The following is an 18623-nucleotide window of genomic DNA, read 5'->3' on the forward strand; positions in this document are numbered from 1 at the left end:
TTACTGCTATCAAGGCAGAACTGACTGCTGGCTGACCCTGCAGCAGGTAGGTTTCTGAGGCTGTAAATAGCATGGGAAGAAACTGTCTATCTCTCAGGGGATGACTAGTGGATTTGAACCCCCAGAGAGGTTCCGCCTTTGCTTTGGCAGAGAAATTTCCCACCAACTACACCAGCACCAACACCCTGCTTTTCCAAGCATGATGTCCTATTCCAGGGACTAACCCTGCCAATAATACATCCAAAGCATGTGAGATAAAGTCTGACCGTCCGTGCGTCTAAGGAGCGCTCTGGCCGCACCTCTGCCAAGGCAGATTTGTTGGTTCTTTGGGCCACAGTGTATTTAGAGTAACTCTTTGCCAGCGCCATGGTGCAAAAGCATCAGTCCTTCCTCCATACTCCTTATTCACTGTCCAATTTTCACATGCTTAAAAAGCAAGTAAAAATATCGTTGTTTGGGTCAGGAACGTCTTGGTCTGTGAACTAACATCCTTGCTCTTTAGAACTTAACAAAAGTCCCTGACAGCAGACTGGCCCAGTGCAATAAAACTGCTTGACTTCCTGACCACTCCTTCCATGGAAAGCAAGGAAGATTCTCAGTGAAATGGGCAAGACACAGTGACCACAGCAAAGGGGTCACACGCACCGAGGGGCGTGGAGGTGGTCCAGCGGATGGCAGGACTTCCTTCGTTAATCAGAATATCATCGATAAGTGCAGCCGACTCGATGGTAACACGGAAGGACGCCTCAATAAAGCTGTTTCACTGGCGAACTTGAAAGCAAGGACTTTAAGATGCCACTGTGGTGGGCCACACAGCCTCACCAGGGGCAGGATCTATTGTCACCTTGAGCTCACCCTGGTCGAGCTATGACCTAACAGTGAACTATTTCAGGTGGAACACTGGAAGGAGTGAACCAATTCATGAATTCCTCAAGAAGGGGGTTCTAATTTCTAGTTCAGAGGTTTGTTTTTTAAATGCCATTTTCTGTCCTTTTGTACAATTTTACTTTTTTGTGCTTTCGGTGAAGGTTTACACATTCAATCAACAACTCTGACACAACCTCTTCGTGACAGCGGCTGCGTTCCTCAGTGTGTGAGCACATCCTCGGCGTTTCTGTTCTGGCCCGATCGGCTTCTTTTAACACTTTCTAAAGCGTGTTATCTGCGCAAAACCCTAAAGGCTCAAGCACAAACATCCTGAGAGCGCTTGGCTTCTGTAAACACCACCTGCTCTTAAAAATACCATCAACTCTGGCACGGGAGGGTCTCCCCAGAGGACACACACCCAGAGAGGACACACACCCGCTCCGCACCCGCTCCCCCGGCCCCGCCTTCGGGGAGTGTCACACCATCAATCACCAGCATGCAGGGCCCTGGACAAAGGTCTGCAAGGGACCAGGTATTTAGCCAGGTGTTGAAAGACAGGACAATACAAACAAGGGGGCCCTGGCAGGCACCTGGGGGACACGTGGGATGGAGGATTTGGAGGGAGGAGCCTAGGACCCAGGAGGGGCCTCTCCATGTCCCTTTCCGAGAGCTGGTGTGAGCTGGAGAACTGGGCTGGGGGCTCTGGGGGGTAGGGAATGCAAGCTGAGGCCAGGCCACCTACAGACTCCAGGTGGGGGTGGGCAGTACAGGCAGACCCCAGAAAAGCTGTTCCTGACCCCCGCAATAAAGTCAATATTGCAGAAAAGTGACTTGAATGAATTTTTTTATGTCCCAGCACACATCATAGTTCACATAACACCACAGTCTATTAAATGTGGAAAAAGTCTCAGGGGAGCTTTGGTGGCCTAGAGGGAAGAAGCTGCATTGCAATCCCAGAGGCGTGCAGTTCGAATCCACCAGATGCTCTGCTGGAGAAGGATGGACGACCTCCTCCTGCACCAGTCAGATCCGATTCAATGGTACACACACAAAAAATAATAAGAATAAATTTTTTTAAAAAAGAAAATGTCTCAAGGGAGAAGGATCAAAGTCGCAGGGAGGCGAAGTGAGCGTATACTGTTGGGAAATGGTGTGGATACGCCTGCTGGATGCAAGGTGGATGCAAACCTTCAGCTTATAAAAAAACAAAACCAAAACCCATCTGCAGAGAGCCAGAGGACACACACAGCACGGTCACCTGGACGTGGGCACTCCTGAGCGGCTGTGACAGAGGATGGGAGAGAGAGTGGACGTGACACAGGGTGACAGCCAGGTTATTACACAGTGCCAGCGAGCGAGAAGGGACGAGGGCAGAGGCCTGCGGAGATCCTGCAGGAGAGTGTGCTGCCCAGTGGTCATTACCGATGGCAGAAGGGGAGGAGATCAGGGATGCTTGCTCTCCAAACCCCTGATGCAGCCTTTCCTTCCCAGACCACTGGGGGTCTCACACTGCCAATCTCTGCCAGAGTCAATTCCAATTCACTGCAAATCTTTACAGAAACCGACTGCCTCATCTTCTCCCACGGAGCGGCTGGTGGACTCAAACCCCCAACCTCTGTGGGTGACAACAGAGCGCTCTAACCAGGGTTCCCAAGGCTACAAATCTTTACAGAAATTGACTGTCATCTTCTCCCACGGAGTAGCTGGTGGATTCAAACCCCCAACCTCTGTGGGTGACAACAGAGCGCTCTAACCAGGGTTCCCAAGGCTACAAATCTTTACAGAAATTGACTGTCATCTTCTCCCACGGAGTAGCTGGTGGATTCAAACCCCCAACCTCTGTGGGTGACAACAGAGCGCTCTAACCAGGGTTCCCAAGGCTACAAATCTTTACAGAAACTGACTGCCTCATCTTCCCCCACGGAGCGGCTCATGGACTCAAACCCCCAACCTTTGTGGGTGACAACAGAGCGCTCTAACCATTGCCATCATGGGGTTCTTGGAATGTCATCAACGCTATGAATTGTGAAACTGATGAGTGAGTGAATGCTGTGCTGTGCATTTTTTTACTACAACTAAAATTTACATTAAAAAACACAGTAAACTTGTTCATAATGACATAGTACAAATGATCAAAGCTCTCCTCACCCCACCTCGTGGGCAAATACAATTTTTCCTTTTAGGTTTTCTCTAATATCCATTAGCAATTCCTCAGTCCTAGGAACAAGGAAAAGACCACCCGTCTTTCACCCAAGGAGTGACTGGTGGATCTGAACGACCCGAAAAGCTCAGCCTCTCAGTTAGCTGTGCCACACCTCACAGTGAGCTCTGGTGGCCTAGTGTCAAGAGGCTGTGCTCCAATCCCAAAGGCAAGTAGTTCAAGTTTGCCAGCTGCCTCACGGGAGAAGGATGGGCAATCTCCTCCCATGTGATTAACTAACTGCCTCCTAAAACCCACTGGAGGGTCAGCTATGGGTCAGTTAGGACTGATGGCACACGATGCCACTACCTCCTCATGGATACGTTCATTACTCGAGCGAAAAAGGACTGTCAACTCACTGCTGTCAAGTCAAAACCAACTCATCGCTGACCTGCTACTGAGTTTCCAAGGTTGTAAATCACACAGGAAGAGTCTGTCTTTCTCCTGTGGAGCTGGAGGATTCGAACCACCAAAGGAGAAAAGCATTTGAGTTAGCCGTGAAACTTCCAATCAACCACGCCACCAGGGAGGGAAAAAGCTTCAGTGGCTGCCAGTGCCAGAGAGGTGCAGAGAAAAGGGGGTTGGGGGTGACAGCCAACAATACAGCTCCTGCCTGGGGTGCCAACGCGCTCTAAAAAGGTTTGTGCTCATGACTGGCGTCCCCTAAAAACCACTGTACACTCTGAATGGGTCAACCGCACGGTATATCAACCACCTCTCAATAAAGCTCTAAACAAAGGACTGTCTGGATACGGGAATGTGACAGGGCCTTACCTGCGTGTAAATACTGAAGATGTGACTCTGGACTTCATCCATCGAGTCGAGTCCATAAGCCACTGTCCCGAGGTGCAACCGCTTGAAAACCATCTCATTCTGGGTAAGAGTTCCTGAAACAAAAGACAAATTGGGGGGGGGGGGGGGGGGGGGGGGGGGGGGGGGGGGGGGGGGGGGGGGGGGGGGGGGGGGGGGGGGGGGGGGGGGAGCTGTGTCTTCATCCTGGAGAGCTTTAATTAGTATTAATAGTAATGACGGCTGTTGTTTCTTCAGACACTATTATAAAGCACACACTAGTTAGGTTGGTACTGACCCTGCTTGGAAAGACACCTCCAGTTCCTTTGCCCAGAACCTCACTCACTCCCCATCTCTGAAAAGAGTATCTGGAATAGGGAAAGTACCACCACCTTTCTCTGGGATGCTGGGGAAAAGGCTCTCAATGAGAGAATGTCTGATGCCTCCATTGGCCACAAAAGGGGAACATCTGACATACACTAGACCAATCAGAATCTATCTGCAGGAATCAGACGCTTGAGCAGAAAGATATGTGGACAGAAGATGGTTAAAGCCAACTTCTTCCAATGGTGGTGGGCTCCAAAAACAAACTCAGAAGGCTCCTGGCTCATCTCCTCCGGGGCATTTAGATTGTCTCCGACTTTACAACTGTCTTCAGAATAGACATCCTTCCACCTCACTGCCCCTAACTGACAGAGATGACCTCCCAGATAGGGAGATACTAAACTGAGGAGCAAAACTGTGAGAGTTCCACAATAGTCTATGTGTTTCCTACTGCCAAAGGGGCCCTTTAGAGTAGTGAGAGAAGATCTTCACCCTGAAACCCACAGCGTCCCTTTTCAGCAGGAAGTCGCTAAGAGAATACGCCGTCCCCTTTTCCTTATGAATCAGGGTGAAGTCTCTCTCAGGGAGGAGTGATAGGGAATGGCAAAAGACACACTGACAAAGGAGATTAATCAGGACTGGCTTTGACAAGTACTGTGGCAACTGGACAATTAAAACAGACTTTCAAGGGGGAGAAAAAAAAGAGGAACGAACTGGGGGAGAGGGTAGAGGAAATAGTGCAAAAATGAATGAATGGAAACCCAAAATCTCTGTAAATGTTCATGAAAATTAATAAAATTTAATTAAAAAACAAAAAAACAAAAACTGTGAGTGTTCTTCCTTACGACACTGAGACTGAAGACCAGAGCGCGTGGGTTCAAAGCTTGGTTCTGCTCCTATATGACAGTGGCAACTCACTAAGTCTCTGTATCTCAACTCCTCACCTGCAAAATGGGCTAACAATTCCATCTGCCTCCCAAGAAGACAAAGGGGACTGCGGGCATGTACGTGAACACCTCAGAAGAGTGGTTTGTGCATATTATCTGTTTGCTCTCACTACTGTCATCACTACCACCATCAAATCATCAAACCGCTCCCACCTTAAACGGTGAAGAGAAAAAAATGACAGCAGCAGCAGACATCTCTACCATCTCCACAAAGAGAAACCAAGAGTTTAAGTTGAAACGACAGCCTATGTAGATTCACGAGACCTACTTTCGCGTTGACCTCTGTCTCTTGTTGGCTATCATCGAGCGGATCCCAACTCATAGTGACACAAGTTCAGGGCAGAACTACGTTCCACAGAGGTTTAGAGACTGGGGTGATTTTTGGCATTTTTATAAAACACATCACCACGTCTGTCTGTCAAGGAGCTTCAGAGGGAAGTTGAACCACCAACTTTCAGGCTAGAAAATGAATGCTACACCCTTTAAACCACCCAGGTACATCCTTGAACCCTGTCCCAGGGCCTCGGGCTGCCGCTCACCTGTCTTGTCTGTGAGAAGGTAAGAGATGCGGCCCAGCTGCTCAGGGATGGTGCTGGAACGCACCACCGTCCCAGGGATCTTGGAATCCCGCCGAATCACCCAGCTGTACACGATCTTGCCCATATCCAAGTTCACTCGCAGACTAGTCAGAGATCCAAAGCAAACAGGTCAATCGGGTACATGTACATCTCTTTTCATAAACAGTATGGACGCTAAATAAACATCTGTGCCCTAACATCTGGCCTCACTCCTTATATAGCTACTCAGCGGCTATGAATCCACAGATTCTACAAGGGTTAACATAATTTTCAGACAACCCATTAAACAATCCTTTTTTCTGCCCCCTGCAGCAACCCTGTCACGGAACAAAGAGGCCAAAGGGTAGTTGGTTCACCCTTTATTTTTTCTTTTCAAATTACTGGGAGTGCCCTGAACCAATGTGCTTGCAAAAGCAGTATACTGAGCTTTCAATATCATTTTACTGCAAAAAAATAGAGCACTCCTAAATCTCTGAACTCACTAGCTGCTTGTCATTGGACTGCCTCACGCTGGTTCATGTTGTTATTTGAGTTGAGCACGACTCATAACGACCCTATGAACAAAAGACCTGAAGCCCCTTGACAAGTCTGGACATTTATCAAAGTTCATAGTTTCTTGTCCTTGGTTCATACAAATATTCAATTCACAAATTCTCAATAATGCTGTAGATAAACCTCTATAATCTGCATTTTCACTTACGCCTTACACTACACTTTGCCCCCTGGCAATGAAGCAGACTTTTGCCTTCTCTGAAGCCAGCAATCTTTAGCATGTCGGGGACAAACCTTCTGTGCTAAATGTTGAGTAGAGCAGTTTCTACGCTGCTTCACAGAAAAAGCCACTATCTGTCCTCTGAAGAGGACAAATTCAAGTTGGAATGATAGAAACATGCAGGAAATAAGGCAAAATTGAAGATAATACATTGTGTGAGACAGATGATAAGAATTACATTTCAGGAAAAAAAAAGAATTACATTTCAGGGAAGAAAGATTATATTTAATAAATACTTGCCATTTATTCTGAAGAAATACTAGAAATATGTATCTAGCAATACTGAAATGAGTGAACCTTAAATACCTACAAAGGTTGCTCTTAAAAAAGATGGGGCAAGGGAGCTCTGGTGGCCTAGTGGCAAGAAGCTGCACTGCAATCCCAGAGGTATGCGGTTCAAATCCACCAGATCCTCTGGTGGAGAACGAGGGGCAATCTCCTTCTGGACCAGTCGGATCTGATGGTACACACACAAAAAATAATTTAAAAAAAAAAGATGGGGCAAAACAACAACAAAATGATAGGGTACAAATATATTTGGCATAAAAATTTGTTCACAGGGAGCTCTGGTGGCCTAGCAGCAAGAAGCTGCACTGCAATTCCAGAGGTACGCAGTTCGAGTCCACCAGATGCTCTGCTGGAGAAGGAGGGACAATCTCCTCCTGTATCAGTCAGATCCAATTTGATGGTACACACAAAATAATAAAAATAAAATAAATTTTAAAAACCCTGCAAAACAAACAGTTATTCAAACTGTTCTGTAAGGGGGGGGGCATGCTAAACTAAATGAGAGATCTTACAAAAAGCAGAGCCTCCCTGTTCTACAGGAGAAAGTTATGCATCAAAAAACATCTCAAAATATCAACAACCAGGCTCACCTGGCAGCGAGATTAGCCGGTCTCTGGTGTCGTCTTTTGCTAATGCAGAGCCCTGATTTTTTCCCCCCTGCTATGAGTATCCTGATAATCTTAACCATTTACTCAGCTAACCAATCAGGTAGGAAAATCACTGGCATGGACTACTATCCTTCCATTGTGTACCTATTGCAGAATTACTGATGACACCTGATAGTATTTCCCGTTGAGCCCTGACTCAGGCTCAGAATTTGTTTCAATACAGCACAATTTGGTGCAACCATCCTGGAATGGTTTGGTGCTTCCAAAAGCTGAACGCAGAAATTCCATATGACCCAGCTATTCCACTACTTGGAATACACCCTGAGTATATGAGAACTGAGGCACAAACTGAGATCTGTACACCAATGTTCATAGCAGCATTATTCACCATCGCAAGAACATGGAAACAGCTCAAACGTCCAACCACAAACGAATGGATTGAGAAATTATGGCACATTCACATAATGGAATACTATGCGGCACAAAAATGTAAATTATTACCTAACTTGGGAGGGGCTGGAGAGTATTATGCTGAGTGAACTAACTCAGTCCCACAAGGATAAAAATATTGTATAAGACCATTATTGTAGAATGAGTATTAGGGCCTAGTGGCAAGGAACTGCAACTACAATCCCAGAGGCACACACACAAAATAATAAAAATAATAATAATAATAATAATAGAATGAGTATTAGGATCCAGAAGCGGTGGGAGAGGCTGGAAGCAGAGGGATGTGGATGTGCAGGGGGAAGAGGGGACTAATCACTGGGTTGTATAATTTGCTGGATGAAGGGGTGAGGGAAATTGAAAGAATTTGGTCAAATTTGTATTTGAGTTTTGTAAATAAAGTAGTAGGGGAAAAACCCCAGCACAACCAAGAGCTGCTATCAACCCCTCAGAGCTGGGCCATGGGCACTCCACAGGGCTCCCCTGGCACAGACTGGGCAAGGCAAAGGAAGGTCTCTGGAGCAAAAAACCATTCAACAAAGGACTATTCACTGCAGAAAATGCCCTTCCTATTCTGTGCCATGGAGCACAACGCACATTCCTGATTGGCTCATCCTTGATGGTCTCCACAAAGAGACAGCTCCTTCTAAGAACAAGTAATGAGAGGTCAACAGTAAACAGACCCTCCAGCCCTGGAAAGTCATGACGCCCAAACCCAAGCGCATGCCCAGCTGACCTGATGGGAATGATGTTGGAAAACAGCAGGAGGAACCGGATGATCTGCAGGTACCAACGGCCGGCAAAGTGCTGCAGGGCGACCATGACCAGCGACACCACCACCAGGGCGCCAAACAGGATCTTCGTGAGGCAGTTCACCTCCAGGTCAAACAGGCCGATCTGCGGGCAGTGCACGAGGGGAGCCCGGGTCACGTACTGCCACCCACAGCCCACCGAAAGGAGTGGCCCTTCACGCTGCTGGTCTGCAACACAGGGCTCCAGGGACCACAATTCACCCCAGATACCCACTGAGCCTCGAAGAAGCTAGATTTGGAACTTGCTGATGCCGTAAGAAGACTTAAACTGAGATATCATCAGCATGTTTGCTGGTTTTTGTTTGATGCCACTGAATCCATTTTTTTTATTTTATTAATTTTAATAGACATTTACAGAGGTTTTGGATTTCCATTTATTCATTGCCACACTTTTATCCCTCCCCACCAGCTCGCTCCCCCCTCCGAAGAGAAAAAGAAAAAAAATTCCTTCATTAGTATACAGTTCCCACATCCCTTCCCCCCATCCCAAGTACACTTCTCTATGCGACCTTAATTCTGGATGATCCCACTGAATCCATTTTTTAAAAAACTTTTATTTTTATTATTTTTATGTGCGTGTGTACTGTCAAATTGGATCTGACAGGTACAGGAGGAGACTGCCCCTCCTTCTCCAGCAGAGCTTCTGGTGGATTCGAACTGTCTACCTCTGGGATTGCAGTGCAGCTTCTCGCCACTAGGCCACCAGAGCTCCCTCTGAAGCCATTTTTAACTTACAGCAAGCCCATGTGACAGAGTACAAGTGTCCCATGGTACTTCCTAGGCCACAGTCTTTATGAGAACAGACTAACATGGCTTTCTCCTGCAGAGCCACGGGGTGAGTCCGAACCTTTGGGTCAGCAGGCAAGTGCTTAAAGACGGTGCCACCAGGGATCCCTCTCAGTCCATCCCTTCATACTCATTCAGTACTGCCTGAAGGGCAGGGACACACATCCCTGGGGGAAGCTGGTTTTTAGGTGCTGGTTGCCCAGGTGCTACCTTTATGGTAGAAAGCTCTGACTGAAGCTTTATGGCATGGGCTCTAGTGTGTAAGGAGTCGCGTTGGCAAACCAAAGTCAGGTGGTTCAAATGCACCAGCTGCTCTGCGGGAGGAAAGAGGGCAGTCTCCTCTAGTATGATTTACAGCCTCTGAAAACCCACTAGAGCTTCAGCTATGGGTCAGTTCTGATTTGATGGCAATGATGAGGTTTGGGGTGTTTTCTCCCCCCACCCTTTGACATTTATGGTGATATAGGTCATCAGGCTGCTAACAGAAAGGTTGGCAGTTCAAATCCACCAGTCGCTCTGCAAGAGAAAGACAGGCTATCTCCTCTTTTAAAGATTTACAACAGAAACCCAATGAAGGGTCACTCTAAGTCTACACCAACTCCATCACCAGCAGTTTGTTTGTTGCTGTTGGGGGTGGTAGGAGTTATATGTACTCATACATGCACTATGGATTCTTGGGTACATTTAATAATAGGAACCTGTATCTGTATGTTGCTGCTGCTGTTATGTGCTGCTGAGTTGGAACGAAGCCACACCTGACCCTCCGGGAAGTTTTCAGAGGTAGTTAGCTGCACAGAAGGGACTCCTCATTCTTCTCCCCTGGACCAGCTAGTGAGTTCAAACCATGTACCATTGGGATTGCAGCACAGCTTCTTACCACTAGGCCAGCAGAGCTCCCTAAGTGATCTATCAACACCACTGAACACTTCTCTCCGGTGTTTCTGGTTTTCAATCTAGTTCCCACCTTGTCACCGCTCGTCACTATAGTCCATCTGCTGAGATGGTTCTGGCAAGGACAAGTGGCCTGTTGACCACGGACATACCTTACTGCGGGGATTGGAGGTATTCATGACACTCCGGAGTTCTCTGCCAGTATAAAGAACGACACCCACAACGGTACCTACAAATGAGAAAGAAAAATTTAAAAAATCCCTGCTCAGAAAAGCCATGCCTGCAGATACGGGTCTTACAGCACAACAGCCTGACCTGCTTACGACAACGTTTCCCAAATCCATGAGGACATCAGAAACTCTAGGAACTATCCAATCACCCATGGCTATGCTGACCAACAAGGTGGTCACTAGCCACACGTGGCTCTTTAAATTTCATTAAGATGGACAAAATAGCATCTAAATTCCAAAATCAATCTCCATTATAGTCTATGTGTTTCCTACTGCCAAAGGGGCCCTTTAGAGTAGTGAGAGAAGACCTTCACCCTGAAACCCACAGCATCCCTTTTCAGCAGGAAGTAGCTAAGAGAATACGCCATCCCCTTTTCCTTATGAATCAGGGTGAAGCCTCTCTCAGAGAGGAGTGATAGGGAATGGCAAAGGACACACTGACAAAGGAGATTAATCAGAACTGGCTTTGACAAGCACTGTGGCAATTGGACAATTAAAACAGACATTCGGGAGCGGGGTGGGGGGGCAGAAGAAGAACGAACTGGGGAGGAGGGTAGAGAAAACAGTGCAACAATGAATGAATGAAAACCCAAAATCTCTGCAAATGTTCATTAAAACTAATAAAATTTTTTTAAAAAAAGATGGACAAAATACAGTCCCCAGTCTCATTAGCTGTATTCCTCATGTTCAACAGACACCTGGAGTGGGTGCCTCTGCACACAGACAAGGGAGGTTCAGGGCGTGTCCCCCATCACAAACGGTCCTACAGGACATTCTCCAAACACCACACAGCATGGATCACTCTGGAGGGCATATTTCTGGATAAGGTAGTCTTAACAGGACAGACATTATCACAAGCTAAAGAAAGGCATATACACACAGAAAGAATCATTCTTGGATGATTACAAGAGACAGGAAGGAATGGAGAAGGGAGTGAAAATTAACAAACAGCAGACACGTATAAAGATGAGTGAAGAGGATTGCAATAAACAATAAGGGAATTAGCATGATTCCAACTAAAGAAGGACGACACAGAGAGGGACAGAAGGAATCATGGGAATCCGAGTCACGGGGTGGAGATGGGTGTTATAACTAATGTTCTGGGTACTGCACTGTGGGTACTATTGTAAAGCAAAATGTATATAAGTGGCTGAATGAAGAATCAAGGTGTTTTGTAAACTTTCACTCAAATCACAATGGAAGGAAAAACTGGACAAAAAGACAGGATAATGATGGGTAAGGCTCAAAGGTGATTAATTTTATAAAACATAATGAGAATGATTTTATAAAACACAGTGTGAATGAAGAATGGCGTGAAAAACAATGTATATGAACTTTGGAAGCAAACCGGTAAAAAGAAAAATTTTAAAAATCTAAGCAAAACCCTGTAAACACGTTCTATAGGTCAGCACTCATCGATGGGGTCCTGAGCCAGCTGTGTGCCAATCCTGATTCACAGGAACCCCAAGTCTTTCAAAGCGGAATTACACTCCATAGAGCCCATAGAGCTTTCTACGGAACTGGATCAAAAGCCTCCCCTCCCCCCACTCCCCAAAGTACTTCTGGGTGGATACCCACATTCAGGGCTACCTAGCACTTTTCTATAGGGTCTAGGTGCATTTAAAAGCAGGAGAGTTGGGGTGTGGTCTTTAGTTCATGATGATACCCACCCTTAGAGGTGCTCAGAACATTACTATTCTCATAAACCATTATGAAAACTTATGACAACTCGCATTTGTCTAGAACACATTCTTCTATGTAAGACAACAATCTGAACAAGGGGTGCACTGTGGGGAGGGCTGAGGGAAATGGGAGCGAAGAAAATGTGCTACAACGGAAAAAACTTAAAACATTTTCAATGTTAAAAGATTAAATAATAGAATACATTCTTCCTGTCATGTTTACTTCTTGTCCAATTGTGTCTACTCATTCAAGAGATGTCTACCCAGAGAACTCTCCTTCTGTGCACTTGGGGTACACTGAGAAGACATCAATCCTCTAAAAGCAAACAAGAACAATTATAAGGTATAATTATCACACTCTATTCTTCTGAACAAGAGAGACTGAAGGAAGTCCAAGGATTTGGGAGGAACTGAACCGCGGGATTGTTTACAGGAACCACCAACTCTTTAGCCCTGAGATCAATATAACTAGACAATGCCCAGCTACCACTACTGAAAACTCTGATCAGAAGCACAAAAGGTAAGGCCTGATTAAACAAAAGAAGAAAAGGGAAACATATGTGAAACTGGCCTTCAAATTCTTTAAGAATATAAATTGAGGGGATGGACCAAGCCTGGAGGAATTCCCTGGAATGAAGATTCTGAGCTTCCCCTCACAGTTTGAATTAAAATATCTCCTTAAAGCATCTTTAAATTTAGCCCAAAGAGGAAGCTTATCACCTTTGAATACTGAGTCTCTTTTAAAACTGAGTCTCTTAAGAAAGAAATGATAATGATTTCTATCAGACCAAAAGCTTAACAGCTATTTTAAAGCACAGAAGAGAAGCTTGGAGGGCCTGGGTCTAGCTCAAGGGCTCTGGACTGGAGCTGGACATAAGCCATCAAAAGGGTCATGGGCCTGGGGTCAGCAGGGAACAGCAACACTGTGAAACAGTGCTGCCTCAGGCTCTGAGGTGGGCGGACGCTGCTGACTGACTTTATGTGGTGTTGCCCACACAGAGTACTCTGAGCTCCCTGTTTCAACCGTCCACGTACAGCAAGCCACTTGTAAGGTATCATAACCTCGTCAAATGGCTAATTATTATCTCATCTCTAGTTCTGACTGAAAGGATTCTTTTCAAAATGCCTAAAGGATTTGTTTAAGTGATGCTTGAAATGTGAAATATATTTTTAAATTCTACTCTTGAGATTGTTAACAGTTTTAGTTTGCTTGGCTCCATAATCAATCCTTTTTTTTTTTTGGTAGCAGAAGCCAGGAAATCAAGACATGAATTGCACTGGGAAAGTCAGCTGTCAGGGACCTCTCCAGAGTACTGAAAAGCAACAAAGTCAGTCTCTGGAGACTAAGGTGTACCTGATAAAGGCCATAGTTTTTGCAATTACTTGCTACGCATCAGAAAGCTGGACAATGACTAGGGATGATAGAAGGAGAATTGACGCTTTTGAGCTATGGTGCTGGAGAAAAGTATTGAATATACCATGGACTGCTAGAAGAACAAGCAGATTCATCCTTCAGAAGGTGAAACCAAGCTGCTCCTTGGAGGCAAGCATTCTGAAGCTTTGTCTGACATACTCTGGGCATGTTGCAAGAAGGGACCAGTCCTTGGAGAAGGACATCATGCTTGGGAGGATGGAGGGACAGCGCAGGAGAGGAAGACCCTCAATGAGATGGATGGATTCAGTCACTGGGGCAATGGAGGTAGCTGTGTCAGAGACAATAAGGTTGGCACAGGATAGAGCAGGGTTTAGGGCTCTTGTACATAGGGTCGTTATGAGTCGCAAACGACTCGACGGCACATAACAACAACAACTCTGAAAAAGAAAAGCAGCTTAGGGGGCCGAGAGTTTGTGTCCATGAGGATAAAACAATAAGAAAAGAAATAAGAAGAATACTGACACCAAGTGAAGAATGTCCCCAGTGCTGGCGGACCATGGCCAGAAACTAGGGAGAGGAAGCGGATTTTGCTGAGAACACCTTCACCAAAAGGGAATTTTAGAGAATAAACTAAACTGGATTTCCAGTTAATGTTCTCTAAGATACTCAATTCAGCAAGTAATCAAGGAAATATAAGACATTGTTACGCCTGCCAGCTACAAATGGAGTGACAGAGGTCACAAAGGGCTCAAACGGCCCCAGGCCTGTGGGGATGGCGCAGGACACGCTGGGCTCTGCTGTGTTGAATCACTGTGTTGAGTCACTATGAATCAAAACCAACTTGAGACACATCACAGCAATACAGTGGCCAACATTCCAGCCTGATGAGGCCCAGTGTTGGCCAAGTGGCAGGGAGATGGATTCTGTCACCCAGAGTGTTGCTCTGGTTTGACAATGAGCCACTCTCTGGTGACAGAAATGGCATCATCTATCAGAAATTCAGCCCTGTGTCTCCTTTCCAGTGTGTGCCATGAATACGCCCACAGCACAGTGAGGAAAACAAGGAATGCAGTCATCAAGGACAGAGACAGGCGCAGTGACTGGTGACAGGCATGTAGTGACTGGCAGGAGGCTAGAAGGAGGGGACCGGCTTGCACCAGGCAATCAGAGCTTCATCTCCGGGTGATATTTGAGCTGGAACTTGAGACACGTGACTGGACCAACCCTGCCAAGCTCTCAAGGAGGTTCTGTTCTCAGCTGGAAAAAGAAAACCCCTTCCTCAGCTCTTCCCTAGCTCCCCCCTCAGTCTCAGAAGGACCACTGTCAGAGGGCCAGACAAGCACCCCTCAGAGATAACAGGGGTTTGCTTCCAGACAACCGCAGCAGAGCCAGTATCACAATGTGAGTCGCATAATTTTTTTTTTCTTGCACGGTGCGTATAAAGTTATTCTTACACAAGACTGTACTCGTGACATGTGTGATCACATGAGGAGAAAGTCTGGGATGTCCTGAGAATGACCTGAATGGGACCTGGAGACATGAGCGCTTACAGTTGGACAAAGAGCTGAGAAAACTTGCTCGGCTTTCACAAAGGAGAAAAGACAATCTGTGCAAAAGCATCGTGCAATAAACGAGGCACTAACACAGCCTGCACGACCATCCCCAAGCTACTAGGCACCCAGAGGTTAAAATGCTTGTGCAGCAGGAAGAGAGTCCCACCCCCATCACAGCACCCCCCGCCCCCATCACAGCACCACAGCCGGGTCTTCGCACAGAGAGCCTCTGAGGGGGCACTCAGGCCCCAGGTCTGCGGCTCTCGGCCAGGCAGGCGCTCTGCACAATGCCACTCCTTTGGTGGACGCTGTGGGCAGATGGCAGGCCGGGGCCACTCACTTGCCTCCCGGCAGATGGCAGGCCCTCCGGGCTCCTGAGGTCACAGCAGATGGTTGGACTATGGCACTGGAGCCCAGGCTGAACTCAGGGCCACCACAGTCACCGCCCATGCCTCTCCCAACATGCTGGGTCTTAGCTACCATATCCAGGGTGCAGTCCTGGTCACTGGGGGCACCCCAGAGTGGAGTGTCCCCCACGCCCCCAGCAAACCTTGAGGTATGTGAACACAACTGAAAATAGCCTTTCTTAACATCTCTCCATCCTCAGAACAAAACTATCTCACAAGATGTCCAGCTTCTGGCCCTCAGTCCTGCCCCAAGGTCAGGCCCACTGAGGGAGAAGCTCCAACCTGCTTCCCACTGACACGTGTTGTGTGTTCAGTGACTTAAAGGTATTGGATCGATTGTCAACTCTCCCTGTCAAACAAGATCTCAAGCTTTTTTGGAAAGTGAGGAGATCTGGCCACCCCGAGTCCATGGGTCCCCACAGATAATCAGGTGTGTCAAGGTCCCTATCCCCTTCACCTGGCCCATCCACACCTTCCAGCTACTGTCCGCATTTACAACTCCTGGCTTGACATTATATACCCCAAGATCTTGACTCCTGCTTCCTACTGGTCACCTCTTCAGTTCTTTCTCATTTTCAAACTTCTCTCCTCTGCAGAAACCAGAATCTTATCAACTCGCCCAGCAAGCCTCCAGACAGACAGGAGAGAGAACTGCCCCACAGGGCTTTCAAGGTTGTAAATCTTTACAGGAGCGATACAAAGTGGCCAATAACAAGGGAGACACTTACACCTTAGAACAAACAAGCATAGAAAGTCAAATGAGTAGCATTTGCCCAAGGATAAAGCCCTGAAAGCAGGAAGGGAGCAGAACAGAAAGATTGATGGAAATGAGAGTCACAGGGAGGAAGTAGGGAGAGTGAAGTTACAATGCAGGTGCTGTACTTGATGTTATAAAACAAAATGCGTATGAACAATGGAATAAAAAACTAATTTGCTTTGTAAATTTCAACTCAAATCACAATTAAAAAATAGATGCTTAAACAAAGTCTTTAAAGGAGCAGAAAGCAACATCTTTCTTCTATGGCGCTATTAATGGAGCCAAATCATCAAAACCTCAAGGATTGCTGTAAGTCAGAACCAACTTAATTGAGGCTTTTGGTTTTTTGGTGTTTTTGTTTTTTATAAACACAATATATATGCACTTTGTAAACAAATCAATATTTTTTTAAAATAATGGCTTAGGGAGCCCTGGTTGTGAAGTCGTTAAAACATTTTGTTAATTGAAAAGCTGATGATTAATCAGGACAATGTTACAAGACTGTGCATTCTTTACATATATATATGTGTGTGTGTGTGTATATATATATGTGTGTGTATATATATATATGTATATGTATGTATGTATGTGTGTGTATCTATCTATCTATCTATTTTAATGGAGGTTTAAAGAGAATTTGGATTTCCATTCATTCATTGTTACACATTACCCTCCCTGCCCACCTCTCCTCTCCCGTTCTCCTTTCTCTTTGGGAAAAAAAAATTCTTTCCTTGTTATACAATCCCTGCCCCCGCCCCACTTTACTATGCAGCTTTTATTCTGGACTCTTGTTGTGCAAATAACACCTAATCATATATTCCTATTAAACAGTTCTCTCCCTTATTTGTTCCAGTGCAGTGTACATTATTTATCCCCTTTACTTTGTTTCCCCCCAACCCCAATGTCAGTCCTGTTTAAGAACAGTAACATGATGCAGTATTTGTCCTTTTGTGACTGGGATATTTCACTCAGCATAATATTCTCCAAGGTGACCCATTTTGTATAATATTTCATGAGTTCCTTGTTTTTCAATGATGCATAATATTCTATTGTGTGAATATACCAGAGCTTCTCTATCCATTCGTTTGTTGATGGGCACTTGGGCTGTTTCCAACTCTTAGCTATTGGGAACAAAGCTGTGAACATGTGTATGCATATATCTGCTTGGGTGGCAGTTATGGTTTCTTCAGGGTATATTCCCAGTAGTGGAAATGCTGGGTACAAATGGTATTTCTATTTGCAGCTTTTTGAGAAAGCACCATGCTGCCTTCCATAGTGGTTGTACCATTTTACACTCCTACCAACAGTGACTAAGGCTTCCAGCTTCTCCACGACCTCACCAGCATTTGTTGTTTGAAGACTGTGCCTTCTTATGAGAAGAGATTGCCCATCTTTCTCTCTTGAAGGAGCTAGTGGATTTGAACTGCTGACCTTTGGGTTAGAAGCCAGATACATTACATACTAAGGTACTAGGACTCCTAAGCCGTGCTAAGAAACATCAACCAGCTGGCTCTCTTCCTGTTCCATGAGCCAGGCTCTTACCAACCCTCTCCAGCACTAGGTCCCAGGGTCAGTGGTCCTTTGTGACCCCTTTGTTCCTAACCCACAAGTCGGCTGACTTGGGAGGACAGGTGGTTGGAGACTTCTACAGCAATCTGACATTACTGCAAGTTTCGGATGTGTGATCAACAGGCTTGCCTCATTACAAGGTGAGTGTTATCAGAGAGGGTGCAGAGAGTGAAGCCTATATCTGCTGGTTGTGCACAACAAAAGCACAAATTGCAATAAAACAAAAGATCTTTTACCACTGGGAGCTCAAGGATCGAACACCTGGGCTCCATAGCATCCAGGTCACCAGCTACACCAGACTGCTGAGGCCTCCCTCAAGCCTCCACAAGCCATTCGTCATGCCAGTGACTCCTTGGCCTTGCAGTGCTGTGTTACCATGGCAACTGCATCCTCTACAAATTGATGCCAGCAAACGCAGCTGGACCCTCAACACTGCTTGGCAGGCTTCTTTCTTGTTTTGACTTCCAGCTGAGTTCCTGTAATAATAGAATAACCACGAGGCCAGTGCAAGGTTCGGAAGGGAACGTGGAGAGAAATCTTGTGTAATTAATACAACACTTGAGGGTCATTTCTGTAGGCGGGTGTCAGAAAGAAATGGCCTGCGTTTCATCAAAGTACATTAGATGTCTACTCACTAGGGAGCTAGGGTATTATTGGTCTAATAGGGACTGGTCAAAGCCCCAGGACTGTGGACTTCAGATGCCCTTCAAATCTGGAACTGAGCCCATTCCCGGGGGGGGG

At 46.2% G+C, this 18623-nt stretch overlaps 1 protein-coding gene across 1 annotated transcript in view; it reads right to left on the minus strand.

Annotated features, from left to right (window-relative positions):
- Positions 1-18623, minus strand: part of ATP9A (ATPase, class II, type 9A) — a 123809-nt gene that overhangs the window by 59441 nt on the left and 45745 nt on the right. Inside the window, exons 4-7 of the mRNA XM_006881644.1 lie at positions 10462-10538; positions 8557-8717; positions 5667-5809; positions 3842-3954 (exon numbers count right to left, since the gene is read on the minus strand). Coding sequence (XP_006881706.1) covers positions 3842-3954; positions 5667-5809; positions 8557-8717; positions 10462-10538 — 494 coding nt within the window. The remainder of the gene's footprint in view (positions 1-3841; positions 3955-5666; positions 5810-8556; positions 8718-10461; positions 10539-18623) is intronic.

This window comes from Elephantulus edwardii, unplaced genomic scaffold (genome assembly GCF_000299155.1).
Source record: "Elephantulus edwardii isolate Elephantulus edwardi_28Jun2011 unplaced genomic scaffold, EleEdw1.0 scaffold00015, whole genome shotgun sequence".
Taxonomy (NCBI): Eukaryota; Metazoa; Chordata; class Mammalia; order Macroscelidea; family Macroscelididae; genus Elephantulus; species Elephantulus edwardii.